We start from the raw sequence: 20,630 nt of genomic DNA, 5'->3' as shown, positions 1-20,630 counted from the left end.
AGGAATTTGAATCCCTCCCTGCTGCACCACTCCTCAAGCCACGTATTCATCTGAGCTATCCTGCGATTCCTACTCTAACTAGCACGTGGCACTGGTAGCAATACCGAGATTACTACTTTTGAGGTCCTATGTTTTAATTTAGCTCCTAGCTCCTTAAATTCGTCTCGTAGGACTTCATCCCTTTTTTTTACCTATATCGTTGGTACCAATGTGCACCACGACAACTGGCTGTTCTCCCTCCCTTTTCAGAATGTCCTGCACCCGCTCTGAGACATCCTTGACCCTTGCACCAGGGAGGCAACATACCATCCTGGAGTCTCGGTTGCGGCCGCAGAAACGCCAATCTATTCCCCTTACAATTGAATCCCCTATTACTTTCACTCTCCCACTCTTTTTCCTGCCCTCCTGTGTAACGGAGCCAGCCACGGTGCCATGAACTTGGCTGCTGCTACCCTCCCCTGATGAGTCATCCCCCTCAACAGTACTCAAAGCAGTGTACCTGTTTTGCAGGGGGATGACCGCAGGGGATCCCTGCACTACCTTCCTTGCAGTGCTCTTCCTGCTGGTCTTCCATTCCCGAGCTGGCTGTGGAATCTTCACCTGCGGTAAGACCAACTCGCTACACGAGCTACTCACGTCATTCTCAGCATCGTGGATGCTCCAGAGTGAATCCACCCTCAGCTCCAAATCCGCAACGCGGTCCGTCAGGAGCTGGAGGCGGATACACTTCCCGCACACGTAATCATCAGGAACACCGGAAGTGTCCCTGAGTTACCATATGGTACAGGAGGAGCATATCACGTGACCGAGCTCTCCTGCCATGACTTAACCCTTAGATACGCTTAATTTGGCGACAACAATGTAAACAGGTTACTTACTGATATATAAAAGAAAAAGACAACAATGTTAACGGCTTACTTACTGATATATAAAAAAAAAGAAAAGCTACTCACCAATCACCAGCCAATCACTTACCCCTTTGGCTGTGGCGTCACCTTTTGATTCCTTTCTACTTAGTTTTTGCTTTTTCTCCTGGCTGGAGCTGTACAAGCTGGGCTTTTATAAGCCTCTCCTCGCGCCCCGGACTCGCGCTGCTCGAACTGCCGCTCCTCATCCGACGTTGGGCCTCTTATAAGCCTCTCCACGCACCCCGGACTCGCGCTGCTCGAACTGCCGCTCCTCCTCTAACGTTGGGCCTCTTATAGGCCTCTCCACGCACCCTGGACTCGCTGGAACTGAGTCGACATCCAAGTGCTCGCGTCTGTTGACGATGCCTCATGTGCCCTGGTCCTGAGCAAGTTTCTGTCGTTGTTTGAACCAGGTATTGGAAATTTCTCAGGGGCGAAGGTGCAGATCCACTTGGTTCCAGGTGCACGCCCCATCCACCACAAGGCACGGGTGGTGCCATATATGATGCGAGAGAAAGTGGAAATTGAGCTGGACAGGTTGCAGCGAGAAGGCATCGTCGCGCCGGTGGAGGTCAACGAGTGGGCCAGTCCGATTGTTCCGGTTCTCAAGGGCGATGGCACGGTAAGAATTTGTGGGGACTATAAAGTAACGATTAACCATTTTTCGCTGCAGGACCAGTACCCACTACCACCCAAGGCAGACGACCTATTTGCGACTCTGGCTGGAGGGAAGACGTTCACCAAGTTGGACCTGACCTCGGCTTACATGATGCAGGAGCTGGCGGAATCTTCTAAAGGCCTCACCTGCATCAACACGCACAAAGGTCTGTTCATCTACAATAGATGCCCGTTTGGGATTCGATCAGCCGCGGCTATTCTTCAAAGGAACATGGAGAGCCTGCTAAAGTTGGTACTGCACACCGTGGTTTTCCAGGGCAACATACTGATCACAGGTCGGGACACCATCGAACACTTGAAGCATCTGGAAAAGGTTTTAAGTTGGCTAGATTGTGTGGGACTCAGGTTGAAATGCTGAAGTGTGTTTTCCTGGTGCCAGAGGTCGAGTTCTTAAGGAGAAGAATCGTGGCCATCGGCATCAGACCCACCAACGCCAAGACGGAGGCCATCAAGAATGCGCCGAGACCACAGAACATGATGGAGCTGCGGTCGTTCCTGGGACTCCTCAATTATTTTGATAATTTCCTACCTGGGTTAAGCACCTTACTAGAACCTCTACATGTGCTGCTACACAAGGGAGATGACTGGGTATGGGGGAAATCACAAGAGGCTGCTTTTGAGAAAGCCAGAAATCTGTTATGTTCCAACAAACTGCTTGTCCTGCATAACCCATGTAAACGTTTAGTGCTAGCTTGTGATGCGTCTTCTTTTGGGGTCATGTGTGTGTTACAACAAGCAAACGAACCTATGCGTCCAGGAGTTTGTCCAAGGCCGAAAGGGCCTACAGCATGATTGAAAAAGAAGCTCTGGCATGCCTTTACAGGGTGAAAAAAATGCACCAGTATCTGTTTGGTCTCAAGTTTGAGTTAGAAACTGACCATAAGCCGCTCATATCGCTATTCTCAGAGAGCAAAGGGATTAATACCAATGCCTCTGCTTGCATCCAAAGATGGGAACTCACATTGTCTGCATATAACTATGTAACCTGCCACAGACCAGGCACAGAGAACAGCGATGATGCTCTCAGGCGGCTACCATTGCCCATCACCGGGGTGGAAGTGGCACAGCCTGCAGACTTGCTCTTGATGATGGGTGCATTTGAAAACGAAAAGTCACCATTACGACCCGCCAGATCAGGACCTGGACCAGCCAGGATCCTTTACTGTCCCTTGTAAAAAACTGTGTCCTCCATGGGAGCTGGTCCAGCGTCCCAGCGGAGATGCATGAAGCGATCAAGCCGTTCCAGCGGCGCAAAGACGAAATGGCCATACATGCGGACTGTCTTTTGTGGGGCAATCGCATGGTTTTGCCGAAGAAAGTCAGTGAAACGTTCGTACGTGACCTACACAGTACCCAGGCAGGCATAGTAATGATGAAAGCTATAGCCAGATCCCATGTGTGGTGGCCCGGCATCGACTCAGATTTGGAGTCATGCGTGCGCCAATGCAACACTTGCTCTCAACTGAGCAATGCGCCCAGAGAGGCACCGCTAAGTTTGTGGTCATGGCCCTCCAAACCATGGTCTAGGATCCACATTGACTTTGCTGGCCCGTTTCTAAGCAAAATGTTTTTGGTTGTTGTGGATGCTTATTCAAAATGGATTGAGTGTGTAATAATGTCTGTAAGCACGTCCACTGCCATCATCGAAAGGCTACGAGCCATGTTCGCCATGCATGGCTTGCCGGATGTCCTTGTCAGTGACAATAGGCTGTGCTTCATCAGTGCTGAATTCAAGGAATTCATGACCCGCAATGGGATCAAGCATATCACATCTGCCCCGGTCAAGCCCGCATCCAACGGCCAGGCAGAACGGGCAGTCCAAACCATCATGCAAAGCTTGAAACGCATGTCGGAAGACTCTCTGCAGACTGTCCAGAGTCCTGCTCAGCTACCGCACCAGACCCCACTCACTCACGGGGGTTCCCCCAGCCGAGCTGCTCATGAAAAGGGCGCTCAAAACAAGGCTCTCTCTTGTCCACCCTGATCTCCATGATCACATTGAGGACAGGTGGCATCAACAAAGCATGTACCATGATCGCGCAAACTTATCATGCGATATTGAAGTTAATGACCCTGTATTTGTACTCAACTATGGACATGGTCCCAAATGGCTTGCTGGCACTGTCATAGCCAAAGAAGGGAGTAGAGTGTTTCAGGTCAAACTTGCAAATGGACTACCTTGCAGAAAGCATTTGGACCAAAACAAACTGCGATTCACAGACAGCCACGAGCAACCCGAAGAGGACACCACCAACTTCGACCCTCCGACACATACACAAGTGGCAACCGACATCACGGTTGACCATGAAGCTGAACTCACCATCCCCAGCAGCCCAGCAAGGCCAGCTGCACAGCAGCCCAGCGAAGAACCAACCAACTCACCTACACCTGCATTTCTACCGAGATGATCTACTAGGAAGCGAAAGGCCCCAGATCGTCTCACCCTGTAACTAAGAGTACTACTGACTTTGGGAGGGAGTGATGTTATGTATGCAACCCTATGTAACCAGTATCACACCACCACCAGAGAGCATACCTGTTGGAGTCCCAAGGGATCCCAGCATCCCTTGGGAGCACAAATATATGAGCAGGCCTCCCATGCTGTACCAACACTCTGGAGTTAGAACAAAGGAGCTAAGGTCACACTTACTCACGCCTACAGTACTCAGTTACATTACTTTATTATGAACATAACAATTGCAGTTTGTGGGAGCTTGCTTGCTTGCTGTGTGCAAATTGGCTGCTACGTTTCCTACATTGCAGCCAGGACAACGGGGATAACTCCCCTGCTCTTCCAATGAAATAAACCAATATGAATAAAATTACGAATCTATGGCTACATGTATATGTTAACAAGCATGAACTCTAATTGCCTGAGTCAGTAAAGAAAGTCTGAACAGGGGTCAAACAGGGCTGCATCATCGCTCCAACCCTCTTCTCAATCTTCCTGGCTGCCATGCTTCACCTCACAGTCAACAAGCTCCCCGCTGGAGTGGAACTAAACTACAGCACCAGTGGGAAGCTGTTTAACCTACGCCGCTTCCAGGCCAGGTCCAAGATCACCCCAAGCTCTGTTGTTGAGTTGCAGTACACGGAGCTGCACTTTCAAAGGTGCTATCTTTCAGATGAGACGTTTAAACTGAAGCCCCGCCTGCTCCCTCAGGTGGAATTAAAACACCCCACAGCACTATTTCGAAGAAGAGCAGGGGAGTTATCCCAGTGTCCTGGCCAATATTTATCCATCACTTAACATAAAAAAACAGATTATCAGGTCATTATCACATTGCAGTTTGCCTGCGTCTGTGCACATTCTGAGGCTGAACTCCAGGATATAGTCAATGTATTCACTGAGGCATATGAAAGCATGGGCCTTACGCTTAACATCCATCAGACAAAGCTCCTCCACCAGCCTGTCCTCACCACACAGCACTGCCCCCAGTCATCAAGATTCACGGCACGGCCTCGACAACGTGGACCACTTCCCATACCTCGGAAACCTTTTATCAACAAAGGCAGACATTGATGCGGAGATTCAACATCGCCTCCAGTGCGCCAGTACAGCCTTTGGCTACCTGCGGAAAAGAATGTTCGAAGACCAGGCCCTCAAATCTACCACCAAGCTCGTGGTCTAAAGGGCTGTAATAATTCCCGCCCTCCTGTATGGATCAGAGGCATGGACGATGTACAAAAGACAGCTCAAGTCGTTGGAAATATATCACCAACGATGTCTCCGCAAGATCCTGCAAATCCCCTGGGAGGACAGGCGCACCAACATCAGTGTCCTCGCCCAGGCTAACATCCCCAGTATTGAAGCACTGACCACACTCGATCAGCTTTGCTGGACAGGCCACATAGTTCGCATGCCAGACACGAGGCTCCCTAAGCAATTGCTCTATGCAGAGCTCCTTCGTGGCAAACGAGCCAAAGGTGGGCAGCAGAAACATTACAAGGACACCCTCAAAGCCTCCCTGGTAAAGTGCGATATCACCACTGACACCTGGGAGTCCCTGGCTGAAGACCGCCCGAGGTGGATAAAGTGCATCCGGGAAGGGCATTGAGCTCTTCGAATCTTAACGCCACGAGCGCAGGCAGTCGAAGGAGCGCGCGGCAAATCAGTCCCACTCCCCCCTTCCCCCGACGAATGTCTGTCCCACCTGTGACAGAGTCTGTGGCTCGCGCATTAGACTGCTCAGCCACCAAAAGACTCACTTTAGGAGTGGAAGCAAGTCTTCCTCGATTCCGAGGGACTGCCTATGATGATGATGAAAGAAAGTTGCACTATATGCAGACTCCAGTAATTACGAAAGTTTCATTACTGAAGCCACGGTGGTTTGCTATTCATTATGACAGAGGCTATAATAAGGGGCTATAATAAGGAAATACCTAAAGCATTTCCAGGAACATTTATGATGCTCTATAAATGACAACACGTTACTATATAAAATTATGAATTCATCAGGTAAATTGTGCGTATATGAATGCACTACTTGAGGTGATATTAAGCCATAAAGATCAGGAAGGTGTCAGCTTCACTGTTGTATTTTATTCGTAAGTATTCGGTCCATTTCACGCTTGAGCCCGGAATTTCGAAAGGCAATGCTTTATCAATGCCAGATGAGGGCACTATTTGATAAATTTTGAATTGCGCTGTTTGCCATATCCAGAGTACAGTCCATTTGTTCAAAGGTCCAGCGATCACGCACACTTGAGTAAATTTCAGTAACTGATCGGGTCCGTCTGGACTTACAGGTGAGTGCATGAAGCACACCGGAATGTGGTTAGTATCCAGTTCTCCCTGGTACTCATTTGTAATATTTCTGTGGCGCTTGCAACAAAATAAATCACCCGCTTTAAATAAAATATTAGGCATTTTAAAGTCAGCACGAACACAGCGCACCAGAAGTTAGCGCTCAACTCTCTGTGGACGAATAGCACTTAGCGAGAGACAAGTGTGAGTTGCAGCTGGGTTTGATTGACAGCTGGGACCGCGGGTGTCAGGCGGGGCAGGGCGGCGCGCGGCTGCATTCTGAACAGTTTCCAATGACGACCGTGACTGTGTGACGTCACCGGCACTCTCACTGGGCCAAGCGAGCGGGGAAGGTCGCAGCTGGCAACACTTGCAGTCAATGGAGCTGCAGTTTCCTTCAGTGCAGCAAGGTGTCCCCCCACCCCGCAATTCTCCTTTTCCTAAAATAGAAAATGCTGGGAACACACAGCAGCTGGGTCAGCATCTTTAAAGCTGTTTGATTATGTTTCAGTTCTGACCAAGAGTCTGCACAGGAACCAGTCTTTTCTCTTTGCAGCTGCTGCCAGCCCTGCTATGTATTTCTGTTTTTACTCGAGATTTTGCATACAGTCTATATATTTCCTAAATCAGACAGAGGATGTTGGCGGGGGGAAAAAAATCACGTTTAGATGTATTATATTTATTTTTAGGTATATATGAATGTAGGATTCCCATTTGCTTTTTTATTAGTCCAGCAATTACCAATCAAATAAGAAAAACAAAAACGGAAACTATCTCTGACAGTTATCACAGGGTATCTATGAGGCACAGCCTTTGAAGCTTGGACGGACATCAGCACTGGATGAGTATTCCCACCTGATGTGGGAACGCAGCAGCAGTGCTCGAGGTCTGACCTCCAAGTGACACTGCGTTAAAAACCAGCAATTCTTCTTCTCTCTTTACTAGTTCTGTTACTGCATCAGTCAGTGTCCGGCCTCCACACTCCAGTCCTTGCTTGACTTCAGGATGCATTACAAATCTTAACTGCAAATAGACATGACAGCATGCTCTTTAATTGCATTATTATTACATTCGACAGTTTATTTACTTTTTTTGCATTGGTGTAAGTTAAGAACCTGTTTATTGACCTTCTGAGTTGTTAGAGATACCAGTATTCTTTTTCCAAAGGTCATACTTAAACCCGTGTTAATCAAGGTGAAACTTTTGTGTACTCATAAAAAGTAACAACCCTATATGTTAGCGGTGTAATCTAATCATTTCATTTATAGCCATGACATTTAGTCTTAAAGAATCATTGTTACTTCTTATATGTTTGTAAACAGAGTAGTGCACACTCACTAAACGTTATTTCTGTAAAAATACAGTAGAACTGTCTTTACAGTATTGTATAGCCACAAAAGATTTAAAATGTAAAGTCTTCACACTTTCTGTTTTCTGAAGCAATGTAAGATTTTTGCTGCTTGTAGTACAGAAAGTTGCAGTATTGGCAGATTCAACTACTAAAAGCAGCAATGACTTTATATCCTTCTGTTCTGATGAAAGGTCATCGACCTGAAATGCTAACTCTGTTCCCTTCTTCACAGATGCTCCCTGTCCTGCTGAGTGTTTCTAGCATTTTCTGTTTTCATTTCATATCCTTACAGTTCATTACGTAAGAAATAGGAGCAGTAGTAGGCCATTCAAGCCTGCTCCTCCATTCATTAAGATCATGGCTGATCTTCTACCTCAACTCCACTTTCCTGCACTATCCCCATAGCCTTGGGACTTTTCACTATGTTAAAGGTACTATATAAATACAAGTTGTTGTTGTTGTCGTAGCCCTTGATTCCCTTAGTGTCCAAAAATCTATCGATCTCTGTCTTGAATGTACACTCTGAGGCACAGAATTGCAAAGATTCACAACCCTTTGACTGAGGAAATTTCTCCACATCTCAGTCCTAAATGGCCTATCCCTTATACAGGTTGAATCTCTCTGTGGTTCGGCAATAGTTTGCAGAACTGCTGCTTTGCGTGGGTGACGTCCCGGTTTCCCGTGCTTACGCAATGTTTGTTTACATCCGGCCGGCAGTCCTTTGCTTCAAGAAGATAGCACAGGAGAGCAGTGAGCAGCACTGTACAGGTACCGGTAAGCCTAGGCTAGGCGTATGCGTATGCTTATGTAGGGTGTATCGGTATAGTCATTTACTAACCTCCCGTGGTTCAGAAAATTCTCTGTTTCGGCACCGGTCAGGTCCCGAGGGTGCCGGGCCACAGAGGTCCAACCTGTACTGAGACTGTGACCTTGGTTCTAGATTCCCCAGCCAGGGAAAACATCCTCGCAGCATCTACTCTCTGTCAAGCCGTTTAAGAATTTCATATGTTTCAATGAGTTCAGCTCTGATTCTTGTTAACTCCAGGGAATATTGGCCTTGTCTACACAATCCTCCCTATAGGACAATCCCCTTATCCCATAAATCAGTCTCATGAACCTTCATTGCACTCCCTTTAAGGCAAATATATCCTTCCTTAGGTAGGGAGATCAAAACTGTACACAGTACTCTAGGTATGATCTCACCAAGGCCCTATATAATTGTACTGAGTCTTCTGTACTCTTATACTCCAATCCCTTCTTAAGATATTAAGGGGTACAGATAGGGTAAATAGAGAAAAACTATTTCTGCTAGTTGGGGAGTCGAGGACTAGGAGGCATAGTCTAAAAATTAGAGCCAGACTTTTCAGGAGTGAAATTAGGAAACACGTCTACACACAAAGTGTGGTAGAAGTTTGGAACTCTCTTCTACAAATGGCAATTGGTGCTTGGTCAATTGTTAATTTAAAATCTGAGATTGATAGATTTTTGTTAATCGAAGATTTTAAGGGATTATGGGTCAAAAGTGGGTATATGCAGTTGCGTCGCAGATTAGCCATGATCTCATTGAATGGCGGAACAGGCTCGAGGGGCTAAGTAGCCTCCTCCTATGTTTCTATGTACTGTCTGTTTTCTTGTAGTAAGTCTACACCGTGGCTTTAAGTTAGTTACATTTGTATTTATGCTTGTACTGCCTACTTTGTGAGTGTGTGCATGGCCATGTATATCCCAAACACTGTTTAAAATAAACCTGGCAGCACACTGTGTAGATGCATCTGCGCTATCCTCCACTCAGTGAATGTCCAATGTCAGCTGAGCCTTGGGAGAGAGTGCAGAGTGGAGACAAGCCAATTTCCCAGAGTCAGGACTGGACATTGCAGAGCAAATCATCTCTAATTACCTGTGTGCACCTCTGTTATAGAGCATCATTTGGAGGGGGCTGGGAGATGCCTCTCTCTTGATTTGGTATACAGGAAGGCGAATGGAATGTTGGCCTTCATTGCGAGAGGGATGGAGTACAAAAGCAGGGAGGTCCTGCTGCAACTGTATAGGGTATTGGTGAGGCCGCACCTGGAGTACTGCGTGCAGTTTTGGTCACCTTACTTAAGGAAGGATATACTAGCTTTGGAGGGGGTACAGAGATGATTCACTCGGCTGATTTCGGAGATGAGAGGGTTACCTTATGATAATAGATTGAATAGACTGGGTCTTTACTCGTTGGAGTTCAGAAGGATGAGGGGTGATCTTATAGAAACATTTAAAATAATGAAAGGGATAGACAGGATAGAGGCAGAGAGGTTGTTTCCACTGGTCGGGGAGACTAGAACTAGGGGGCTCAGCCTCAAAATACGGGGGAGCCAATTTAAAACCGAGTTGAGAAGGAATTTCTTCTCCCAGAGGGTTGTGAATCTGTGCAATTCTCTGCCCAAGGAAGCAGTTGAGGCTAGCTCATTGAATATATTCAAGTCACAGATAGATAGATTTTTAACCAATAAGGGAATTAAGGGTTTATGGGGAGCGGGCGGGTAAGTGGAGCTGAGTCCATGGCCAGATCAGCCATGATCTTGTTGAATGGCGGAGCAGGCTCGAGGGGCCAGATGGCCTACTCCTGTTCCTAATTCTTATGTTCACAATGAGAAATTAATTTACAAAGGATTTTTAAAAATGTGATAGAAACAAAGTCTTTTTTACATTTTGCAGTTCTTAGCTTCCTATTCAGAATAAAACATGGCTTCCCCAAGACTTGGTCTCCGTTTGGCTGTTTGTTTGCTGAACATTTCTGAAGCTAGAAAGCAAGACATTGTAGAAGAGGTTGCTAAAACTGCACTCTGTGATAAGCAAGGTACATTTTTTTTATTATTACAATTATGAGTAAAAATAACTACCATAAATATTTGTAAAACATTTTTGTGCCTTGATTGCAGGACAGAGGAAAACACAAACAACTGTGCTGAACATATTTTCAGATTATGACTATAACAGATCAGTCATCACTCTTGCAGCTCCCATTGAGACATTAGGTAAGATTTCACTACCAACACTATTTGCTCTTAAAATTAAAATTTTTATTAACTCCAAAAGCAATTAAATAATTTCTTGCTCAACAGGCAAAAGTTCCACTCCATTCCAAGGGCCCAAGTTGAAATTTCAGGCTTGATTAACACTCAGACTCTGTTCCTCGATGGGTACTGGATTTGGTATTTAGAGCTAGGCCACTAAGTGGAAACTTGCTAGGTTGTGGGATACTTAGTCATGTTGGTGGGATGAGTGGAGGAAAATCTGGCAGCACTAGCTGCCTTGCAGAAGCATGGTCTTGGTAAGGTGATTCTGGAGTTCATTAGTATTCCCACACAGTAAATTCCCTATCCTTGTGGGATCATCTCAGAGGAGTACTGAGGGGATATAAGGGAGGGAGGGAAAATTCATTCACAAGTCGACCTAAGTCAATGTCAGACACCTCTTACTATGAGGGTTACCACATTTTAAAGTGGATAGGGGTTGAGATGGGATGGGATGGGGTTGGGATTGTGACTGCAATTCTGGTGTTTGCTTCACTGATAATGAAAATCCATTGAAAACTCAGCATTAATAAGGAACATATTTACAACATAAAACACAGAAATAAGTGCGTAAAAATGACTTCTGTATTAAAACCAGGCTTATAGCATGCGGATCAAATTGTAAACATTTTCAAAAATGCCACTCTCTAGCTGAACTCTTTGGTTGAGAATTTAATATTGGCCAGTGACTATATTAGGAACAGGTCTTTTGGTGACCAACTTGCTGAGGGAAAGGTGTGTGTCGTGAGGTGGAAGAGTACCCAAGGTGACAGGAAGAGCTTAACTTCAAATAATTAAGGGATAGATACAGAACAAAACACAACAGGACAGAATTGTTAATAGCCACGCGCTCCCAAAATTTCATTAACAGTTGATTATGAAGGAATAAAAGGCATTCTCATGTTTTTCATTAAAAGAGTAATTTCACACCAGATAGAAAAAGATAGATTTCTTAGTTTTGGGACGGATCTTCCGTTTAATCATTTCCACAGCCTAGGCCTCCCAATGTATGAGAGCTAATGGACTTTACTTACATCATCAGAGTACATCACATCTGATCTTTTTGCCAAGTTCTAGCTTATACAGAAATTTCCAGGATCCTTAATTGACACTGTAACCAGTAAATGATGGGGGGGAGGAGGGGGGACAGTGCTTGCACACAAATCCATGGAACTGGGAGTGCAGCTGTGAAAATCTTTCAGATGTTTGCAAAGTTATTCCATGGCTGAAAGGTAGACCACATTCAAAACAAAATATATATATCTAATACGTAATTAGATATTTCTGAGTAGGATATGTGCTAATATTTAATATACTGAGCTCAATTATTATACTTTTTTTGGAGTGTTATATAGCAGCAGGCCAAGACAGTTTTTAATTTTTCAGGTAATTCTGTTGTGGCAGCATGCACTGAAGCATATGATTTGATTGACATGAAACACCATGATGGCATTCATCCTTGTCTTGGATCCGTGGATCTTGTACCCATTTACCCGCTCTCAGAGTCCGTTAGCCTGGAGGAATGTGGCAAAGTGGCTCGTGGTAGGTTAACTGCAATACTTGCTTTTTTTCAGTCGCAGCTTAGTGTCAGCTTTGGCTCAGTGGTAGCATACTTGCCTCTGAGTTAAGAGGCTGTGGGTTTAACTCCCACTCCAGAGAATTGACCAATGCTGCACTGTCGGGGGTGTCGTCTTTCGGATGAGACGTTAAACCGGGGCCTCGTCTGCCCTCGCGGGTAGATGTAAAATATTCCATGGCACTATTTTAAAGAAGAGCAAGAGAGTTCTCCCTGGGGTCTGGAAAATAATTATCCCTCAACCAAAACCTAAAAAAAAAATTATCTGGTCATTATCTCATTGCTGTTTGTGGGAGCTTGTTGTGTTCATACTAGCTGCTGCATTTCCTAAATTACAACAGCGACTACACTCCAAAAGTACTTCATTGGTTGTAAAGCACTTTGGGACATCCTGAGGTCGTGAAAGGCGCTATATAAATCATAGAATCATAGATTAGTACAGCACAGAAGGAGGCCATTCGGCCTATCGAGTCTGTGCCGGCTCTTTCGAAGAGCAGTTCAGTTAGTCCCACGTCCCCAGCTGTTTCCCCATATCCCTGAAATATTTTCTCCTGCAAGTATTTATCCAATTTCCTTTTGAAAGCTACTATTGAATCTGTATCCACCATCCTATCAGGCAGTGCATTCCAAAACCTAACCACTCGTAAAAAAAAAAGTGCTCATGTCACCTCTGGTTCTTTTGTCAATCACATTAAATCTGTGCCCACTAGTTATCGACCCTTCAGCCATTGGAAAAATGTTTTTCTGTTTATTTACTCTGTCTGAAAACTTCATGATTTTAAACTATTAATTCTCCTGTTATCCTTCTCTGCTCTAAGGAGACCAACACCAGCTTCTCCAATTTAAGAACATAAGAACGTAAGAAATAGGAGCAGGAGTAGGCCATTTGGCTCCTCGAGCCTGCTCCGCCATTTAATAAGATCATGGCTGATCTGATCATGGATCCAGTTCCACTTCCCTGCTCGTGCCCCATAATCCTTTATTCCCTTATCGCTCAAAAATCTGTCTATCCCCACCTTAAATATTTTTAATGACCCAGTTTCCACAGCTCTCTGGGGCAGAAAATTCCACAGATTTACGACACTCTGAGAGAAGAAATTCCTCCTCATCTCAGTTTTAAATGGGCGGCCCCTTATTCTGAGACTATGCTACCTAGTTTTAGTTTCCCCTATGAGTGGAAATATCCTCTCTGCATGAGCCCTCTCATTATCTTATATGTTTCGATAAGATCACCTCTCATTCTTCTGAACTCCAATGAGTATAGACCCAACCTACTCAACCTATTTTCATAAGTCAACCCCCTCATCTCCGGAATCAACCTAGTGAACCTTCTCTGAACAGCCTCCAATGCAAGTATATCCTTCCTTAAATACGGAGACCAAAACTGTACGCAATACTCTAGATGTGGCCTCACCAATACTCTGCAAAGTTGTTGCAGGACTTTTCTGCTTTCATACTCCATCCTCATTGCAATAAAGGCCAACATTCCATTTGCCTTCCTGATTAATTGCTGTACCTGCATACTATTTTTTTGTGTTTCATGTACAAGGACCCCCAGGTCCCTCTGTACTGCAGCACTTTGTAATTTTTTTCAATTTAAATTATAATTTGCTTTTCTATTTTTTCTGCCAAAGTGCATAACCTTTCATTTTCCCACATTATACTCCATCTGCTAAATTTTTGCCCACTCACTTAGCCTGTCTATAACCCTTTGCAGATTTTTTGTGTCCTCCACACAATTTGCTTTCCCACCCATCTTTGTATCATCAACAAACTTGGCTACATTACACTCAGTCCCTTCATCCAAGTCATTAATATAGATTGTAAATAGTTGAGGTCCCAGCACCAATCCCTGCGGCACCCCACTAGTTACTGTTTACCAACCGGAAAATGACCCATTTATCCCGACTCTCTGTTCTCTGTTAGTTAGCCAATCCTCTATCCATGCTAATATATTACCCCCAACCCCATGAACGATTATCTTGTGCAGTAACCTTTTATGTTGCTCCTTATCGCATGCCTTCTGGAAATCCAAATACACCACATCCACTGGTTCCCCCTTAGCCACCCTTCTCGTTACATCCTCAAAGAACTCCAGCAAATTTGTCAAATTTATCCACGTAACTGTAATCCCTCATCCCTGGAACCATACTAGTAAATCTCTTCTCTACCCTCCCCAAAGCATAACTTCCTGGCTTTTGTACTCTATGTCGCTATGTATAAAGCCCAGGTTCCATAAGCTTTATTAACTGCTTTGTTAACCTGTCTTGACACCTTCAAAGATTTGTGCACAAAACCCCCCAGGTCTCTCTGTTCCGCAACCCCCTTTAAAATTGTATCATTTAGCTTGTATAGGTTGAGCATCTGAAATCCGGAGTTCCAAATTTCGGAATGTTCCGTAATCCGGACATCATGCTGATCCGTGGAGGGGTCATCCAGAATCTGGAAAATGTTCCAAAATCGAACATTTTTTTAAACGCTGCTAGCAGTATTTTTTTCACCAAAAATACCATGAATCACTCCGCTATTTGGGGAAAACATAAAAAAAAATTCCAAAAAATAAAAACTTACAAAACATTCACAAAACCCTTGCCTACTAAATCGCTGAAAAAGAATTAAAAAATAAAAACTTTAACTTACCTTTTTTGCAGGTCTTCAACGCAGGTTTTTCCCGGCTGTCGACGCTGCCAAGTCCGGAACTGCCGACCCTACCTCCGCTACCCTGACTCTTCGCCGATGCCCCCCTCTGCCAACCCTCCATCCCAGACCCTCCGCCGACCCTATGCCGCTAATGCTCTGCTGCTGCCCCAGACCCCCCTTCGCCCCCCTCCACCGCCACCGCCCCCCTATGACCCTCTGCCGCTATCCCGTACCCTTCGCCGCCGCCCTTCCGCTGCTGACCCCTCCCCCACCCCCCGCCGACCCTCCGTCGCCCCGCCCTCTGCCACCCCCCTCCCCTCCACTGCCGCTGCACCTTTGCCTTGGCCCAGGCCTTTCTGGATTCGAGACATCGGAAAGACATTCCGAAATCCGGAAATACCTGAACCAAGGCCCGTGTGTTTCCGGATTCGGGACGTCGGAAAGACGTTCTGAAATCCGGAAATACTCGAAATCCAGAACGACCTCGGTCCCAAGGTTTCCGTATTTTAGAAATTCTACCTGTACTGTCTCTCCTCATTCTTACTGCCAAAATATATCACCTCACACTTTTCTGCGTTGAATTTCATCTACCATATGGCCACCATTCCACTATGTCCTCTTGCAGTCTATTACTATCCTCCTCACTATTTACTACACTTCCAAGTTTCTTGTCATTTGCAAATTTCGAAATTGCGCCCTGCACCCCCAAGTCCAAGCGATTAATGCATATCAAGACAGCAGTGGTCCTAGTCCTGACTGCAGGGGAACACCACTTTACTCCACTCTCCGGTCCGAAAAACATCCATTCACTCTGTTTTCTATCCCTTAGACAGTTTTGTATTTATGCTGCTCCTGTCCCTTTTATCCCATGTGCTTCAATTTTGTTGACCAGCTTAAAATGTGGTACTTTTAGCAAACACCTCCATCAACTACACTGCCCTCATTCACCCTCTCTGCTCTTTCTTTTTTTCTTAGATAAAGTATACTTTATTTTTACACCCAACTTCTTTTTTTAAACAGTCGTCTTGAAGCAGGCAACCCTGATACAAAATGGTTTTGTGAGTTACCTGCCAAACTAAGAATGCATGGTAGGAGTGAGAAAAGGCTGATTGGCCCCCCCTCAATCGTTCCATTAGTTAGGTTATTAAATGGAACTTTTTCAGACCATTCTCATCTCTTTCCCCCATTGACACAAAGCTCCTTCTACTCCATTTCAGATCAGTTGAATGAAACAAATCTGTATCCACTGTACTAATGCAACTTACTATTTAAATTCTAATTATCTTGAGGTTTCCCAGTTCTGGGCTACTCATTTTTGTTTGGATGGCACGTGATTTTGTGCTTAGTTTTCTCTCCATACAAACAAATCTCAAGGTCATCATTCTTCTCAGTTTTTCAAAATTTTTCTCTGCTGCCCCGAATCTGAGTGTTGACTATTTAATGTAAGGAAATATAGATAATTGAGCAGTTTTAGAGAATGAGGAGGCTGGAATAGTCCCCCAATTCCCAATACTGTATCCCTGAAACTCTTAACTCCAAAAACAGGAAGCAGCAATGATATCTAGTCCATAGGGCTAGGTTGGGAATTTGGAAGCTTAATTTTCAGAGTGTGGAGGCATATTGGGCTTCCAGGAGATGATGGTAAATAATATTTAGAATAGCCCTATTTTAGCTTGTCAGCGTATTCCTTACTTTTCTCTTAGTTCAGCACAAGGTGAGAAGACCTGTACAGTCAGAGCCTCCCACATTGAGATGGGAGAGGTTCAACTAGTTTTGTTGTAGTTGCCCAGGGGAATTTGGCTAGATTGGGAAATCGGGCTGACTAGTTGATATAGAGTATGTGAAGGTGATTGGTCTTCATGGATCATAAACAAGTCTTTCTTGGGCTAGAAATGGGAAAACTGGTTGCCGATAATGATGAGATTGCGGAAGGGAATAAGCACTGGGAAAATAAGCTAAATGGTAGTATTCTACAGGCATCACACAGGAGTAGTATCTGGGTGTACTGATGAATAGATAACAGAAAACATCAATATACTGTGCATCGGCAGTAAAGAGAGCAAACAAGATCTTAAATTGTACAGCCAGAAGGCTGCCATATAGATTACAGCAAATGACAATGAGTTTGTACTGAGCATTGATTCACCCCCACTTGGAGTACTATCTATAATACTGATTGCCATACTACAGTAAGGACATCTCAGCTTTGGAGAGGGTGCATGTAAGGGTGACTAAATTGATGCATGAGATTGGGATTCTTCGCAGCACCTCCCAAACCCGCAACCTCTACCACCTAGAAGGACAAGGGCAGCAGATGCTTGGGAAGACCATCACCTCAATGTTACCCTCCAAGTCACACACCATCCTGACTTGGAAATATATCGCTGTTCCTTCATCGTTGCTGGGTCAAAATCCTGGAACTCACTACCTAACAGTACTGGGGGAGTACCTTCACCTCATGGATTGCAGCGGCTCACCACCAACTTTTCAAGGGCAATTAGGGATGGGCAATAAATGCTGATCTTGCCAGCGATGGCCACATCCCATGAATGAATAAAGAAAAAGGCGCCTAACCTACAAGGAGAGACTATGGCAACTGATCATGTTTGAGAAGAGAAGACTCAGGGAGATCTTTATAAAACACTGGTTAGTCTTCAGAATATTGTGTTCAATTCTGGGCACCACACTTTAAGAAGGATGTCAAGGCCTTGGAGAGGGTGCAGAAGAGATTTACTAGAATGGTACCAGGGATGAGGGTCTTCAGTTATGTGGCGAGACTGGAGAAGCTGGGATTGTTCTCCTTAGAGCAGAGATTAAAAGGAGATTTGATAGAGGTGTTCCAAATCATGAATGGTTTTAATAGAGTAAATAAGGAGAAACTGTTTCCAGTGGCAGAAGGGTTGATAACCAGAGGTCACAGATTTAAGATGATTAGCAAAAGAACCAGAGGAGATTGGTTGGTATAGAATAGAGGCGATTTTTTTACATGGCGAATTTTTATGATCTGGAATGCACTGCCTGAAAGGGTGATTGAACAAAATTCAATAGTAACATTCAAAAGAGAATTGGATAAATACTCGAAAGAGAAACATTTACAAAGCTATGGGGAAAGAGCAGGGGAGTGTGATTAATTGGATTGCTCCACCAAAGAGCTGGCACAGGCACGATGGGCCAAATGGCTTTCTTCTGTGCTGTATCATTCTTACTTAGTGTTCAAGCTCCTAATTGGTATAGCCAAACTGAACTTTAATAGCAAGTTTGATATAGTCATGGACTCTACAACAAGGGAGCATATATTCAAGATCAGAAGAGGAAAGGTCAACAGATAGTTCCTATTTAATTATTCTGCGGAAAGGTGTGTGATATGCATGGCTGAAAGAAGCAGCCGAGACAGATTGCATTGGTAAATTCAAGAGGGAGCAGGAATGATATTTGGCAAGGGTAGTAGTTCAGGGGTGTGAGAGATAGAGTGATGTATGACATTTTATAGACTTTGGGATCGGTCTGAAGGATAGTAATTTTTTTTCAAAATGTTATATGTTCGTGTACTCTGTTGTATACTTCCTGATGGCCGAGCGTGGAATAGCATTAAGGATGATAGTCACAGTAGAGCGCAACATTTGCCTGGTCCTCTTTCTCTTCCCTAGTTGGTATAGAATAGAGGAGATTGGTCTTCATGGATCATAAAGCAAGTTTTTCTTGGACTAATGATGGGAAAAATAGTAGTGTGGATTTCCATTCTTGAATCTTGTCAAGTGCTCCTGCTGCAAAATGCGCTTGAATGGACATCATCAGGAGCGAAGAGGATCAGGGTTCCTACTGAAGTCAAATTGCCTGCTAATATACTTTGTTTATTACCTTATCACATAGAATCTCTCCTCTTGGTTAACATATGGGAGAGCTGCCCAGGCCCATGCAGTCATACCTTAGCACGAGTCAGTGTCTTCATCATTAGAGGCGAGAAAAAGTGGGTGAAAAATTGGAATCTCAAAAATCCTTTCTCAAATACTGTAATTTAAACATTTTGTTATTTTCCTTTTGGTTTTCATTTGGTGACCCACCAATGCCTGTCTTACACTAGTGGTAGAATGTATATTATATGCCCCAAACACAACTTTCTGTATCCAGAAGTAGTTGATATGAGGCACTTCTGATGTGTAATCTTTACCTTTCCTGGAACGGAAGTGTTCTACACAAGTGTAGTATGTGATAACATGTCCTGACTATCACAGGTATATGAATGTATTGTTTTATGACCATTCAATTATATTGTGTTATTAACATATTTAATAAAAAAGATTGGGGTTGTCCACTAACTCAGGTATGTTGAATGGATAATTGACAACCCGGAGGCAGTGAGGCTACAATGCATGCAGCTTTCCCCTATCCCCACCTGCTTGGTTTTTCACTCTGACAGCCTGGCTGAAATAGGACTCACTAAAAAAGGCATTGAAGATGTTATTGGTAGATCTGCCCGGGAGAAATGACTGGGCTTGACGGTCCGAGAGAGCTGATTAACTTTAGTAGGTATAGTTGTAAATTACACTCCATGTGACTGTGACAGTGGTAAACTATCCCTACTTATCCTTCTCAACCTGTCTGCAGCCGTCGACATGGTTGACCACACGATCCTCCTCCAACATTTCTCCTCGTCATCGAGCTGGGTGGTACTGCCATTACCTGGTTCTATTCTTATCTATAGTCGTAAACAGAGAATCACCTGCAATGCCTTCTCTTCCTGTTCCCACATTATTCCCTCCAGAGTCCCCCAAGGATCTATCCTTGGCCCCCTCCTGTTTCATATCTACGTGCTACTCTCAGTGAAATCATCGCCAAGTTCCACATGTACGCTGACGACACCCAGCTCTCACTACCACCTGTCTCGACCTCTCCGCTGTCTCTGATTTGTCACACTGCTTGTGACAGAGGAAACGTTACAAGGACACCCTCAAAGCCTCCCTGATAAAGTGCAGCATCCCCACTGACACCTGGGAGTCCCTGGCCATAGACCGCCCTAAGTGGAGGAAGTGCATCCGGGAGGGCGTTGAGCACCTCGAGTCTCATCGCCGAGAGCATGCAGAAATCAAGCGTAGGCAGCGGAAAGAGCGTGCGGCAAACCTGTCCCACCCTCCCTTTCCCTCAACGACTATCTGTCCCACCTGTGACAGGGATTGTAGTTCTCGTATTGGACTGTTCAGCCTCCTAAGGACTCATTTTAAGAGTGGAAGCAAGTCTTCCTCGATTCCGAGGGACTGCCTATGATGATGATGACACTGCTTGTCCTACATCCAATACAGGATGAGCAGAAATTTCCTCCAACTCAATATTAGAAAGACCAAAGCTATTGGGATGGATTTTCCGCGAGTTTGCACCTCGTTTTGCGATGCAGTGGGACGGCAAATGGTGTTTCTAGGCGTCAAACGGGGCGTCCAGGATTTAGCGCCCGGGCGGAACTTTCGGCATTGGTTTTGCGGCGGTGTTAATACTTACTGCTCCGACCTCTGTTTGGATCATCATGCTGACATCAATCGTCGTGCAAGACTGTGCTAGCACCCCGGGTGGAACTTTCGGGCTTTACGCTTGATTTAGCGGCCGCCCCAAGAACCGACGGGAAAAACCTGGATTTCCATAGTGCAGCAGGCGCATTCGCGGCATCTTTGAATGGAAGTCGAGT

At 44.9% G+C, this 20,630-nt stretch overlaps 1 protein-coding gene across 2 annotated transcripts in view; it reads left to right on the top strand.

The window, feature by feature from the left end:
* ftcdnl1 (formiminotransferase cyclodeaminase N-terminal like 1) overlaps positions 1–20,630 on the top strand; it is a 67,832-nt gene that overhangs the window by 24,836 nt on the left and 22,366 nt on the right. The window contains exons 1-4 of one of the 2 annotated variants that reach the window (XM_070874831.1): positions 6,267–6,335; positions 10,382–10,523; positions 10,606–10,701; positions 12,127–12,282. In XM_070874831.1, the coding sequence (XP_070730932.1) occupies positions 10,409–10,523; positions 10,606–10,701; positions 12,127–12,282 (367 nt within the window). In that variant the 5' untranslated portion in view covers positions 6,267–6,335; positions 10,382–10,408. Of the gene's footprint in view, positions 1–6,266; positions 6,336–10,381; positions 10,524–10,605; positions 10,702–12,126; positions 12,283–20,630 lie in introns of those variants that run through there. The other variant, XM_070874830.1, reaches the window with a different exon arrangement.

The sequence above is a fragment of the Pristiophorus japonicus genome, chromosome 3 (genome assembly GCF_044704955.1).
Source record: "Pristiophorus japonicus isolate sPriJap1 chromosome 3, sPriJap1.hap1, whole genome shotgun sequence".
In the NCBI taxonomy this organism is placed as follows: domain Eukaryota; kingdom Metazoa; phylum Chordata; class Chondrichthyes; family Pristiophoridae; genus Pristiophorus; species Pristiophorus japonicus.
This window is presented reverse-complemented; position numbering and strand designations above follow the sequence as displayed.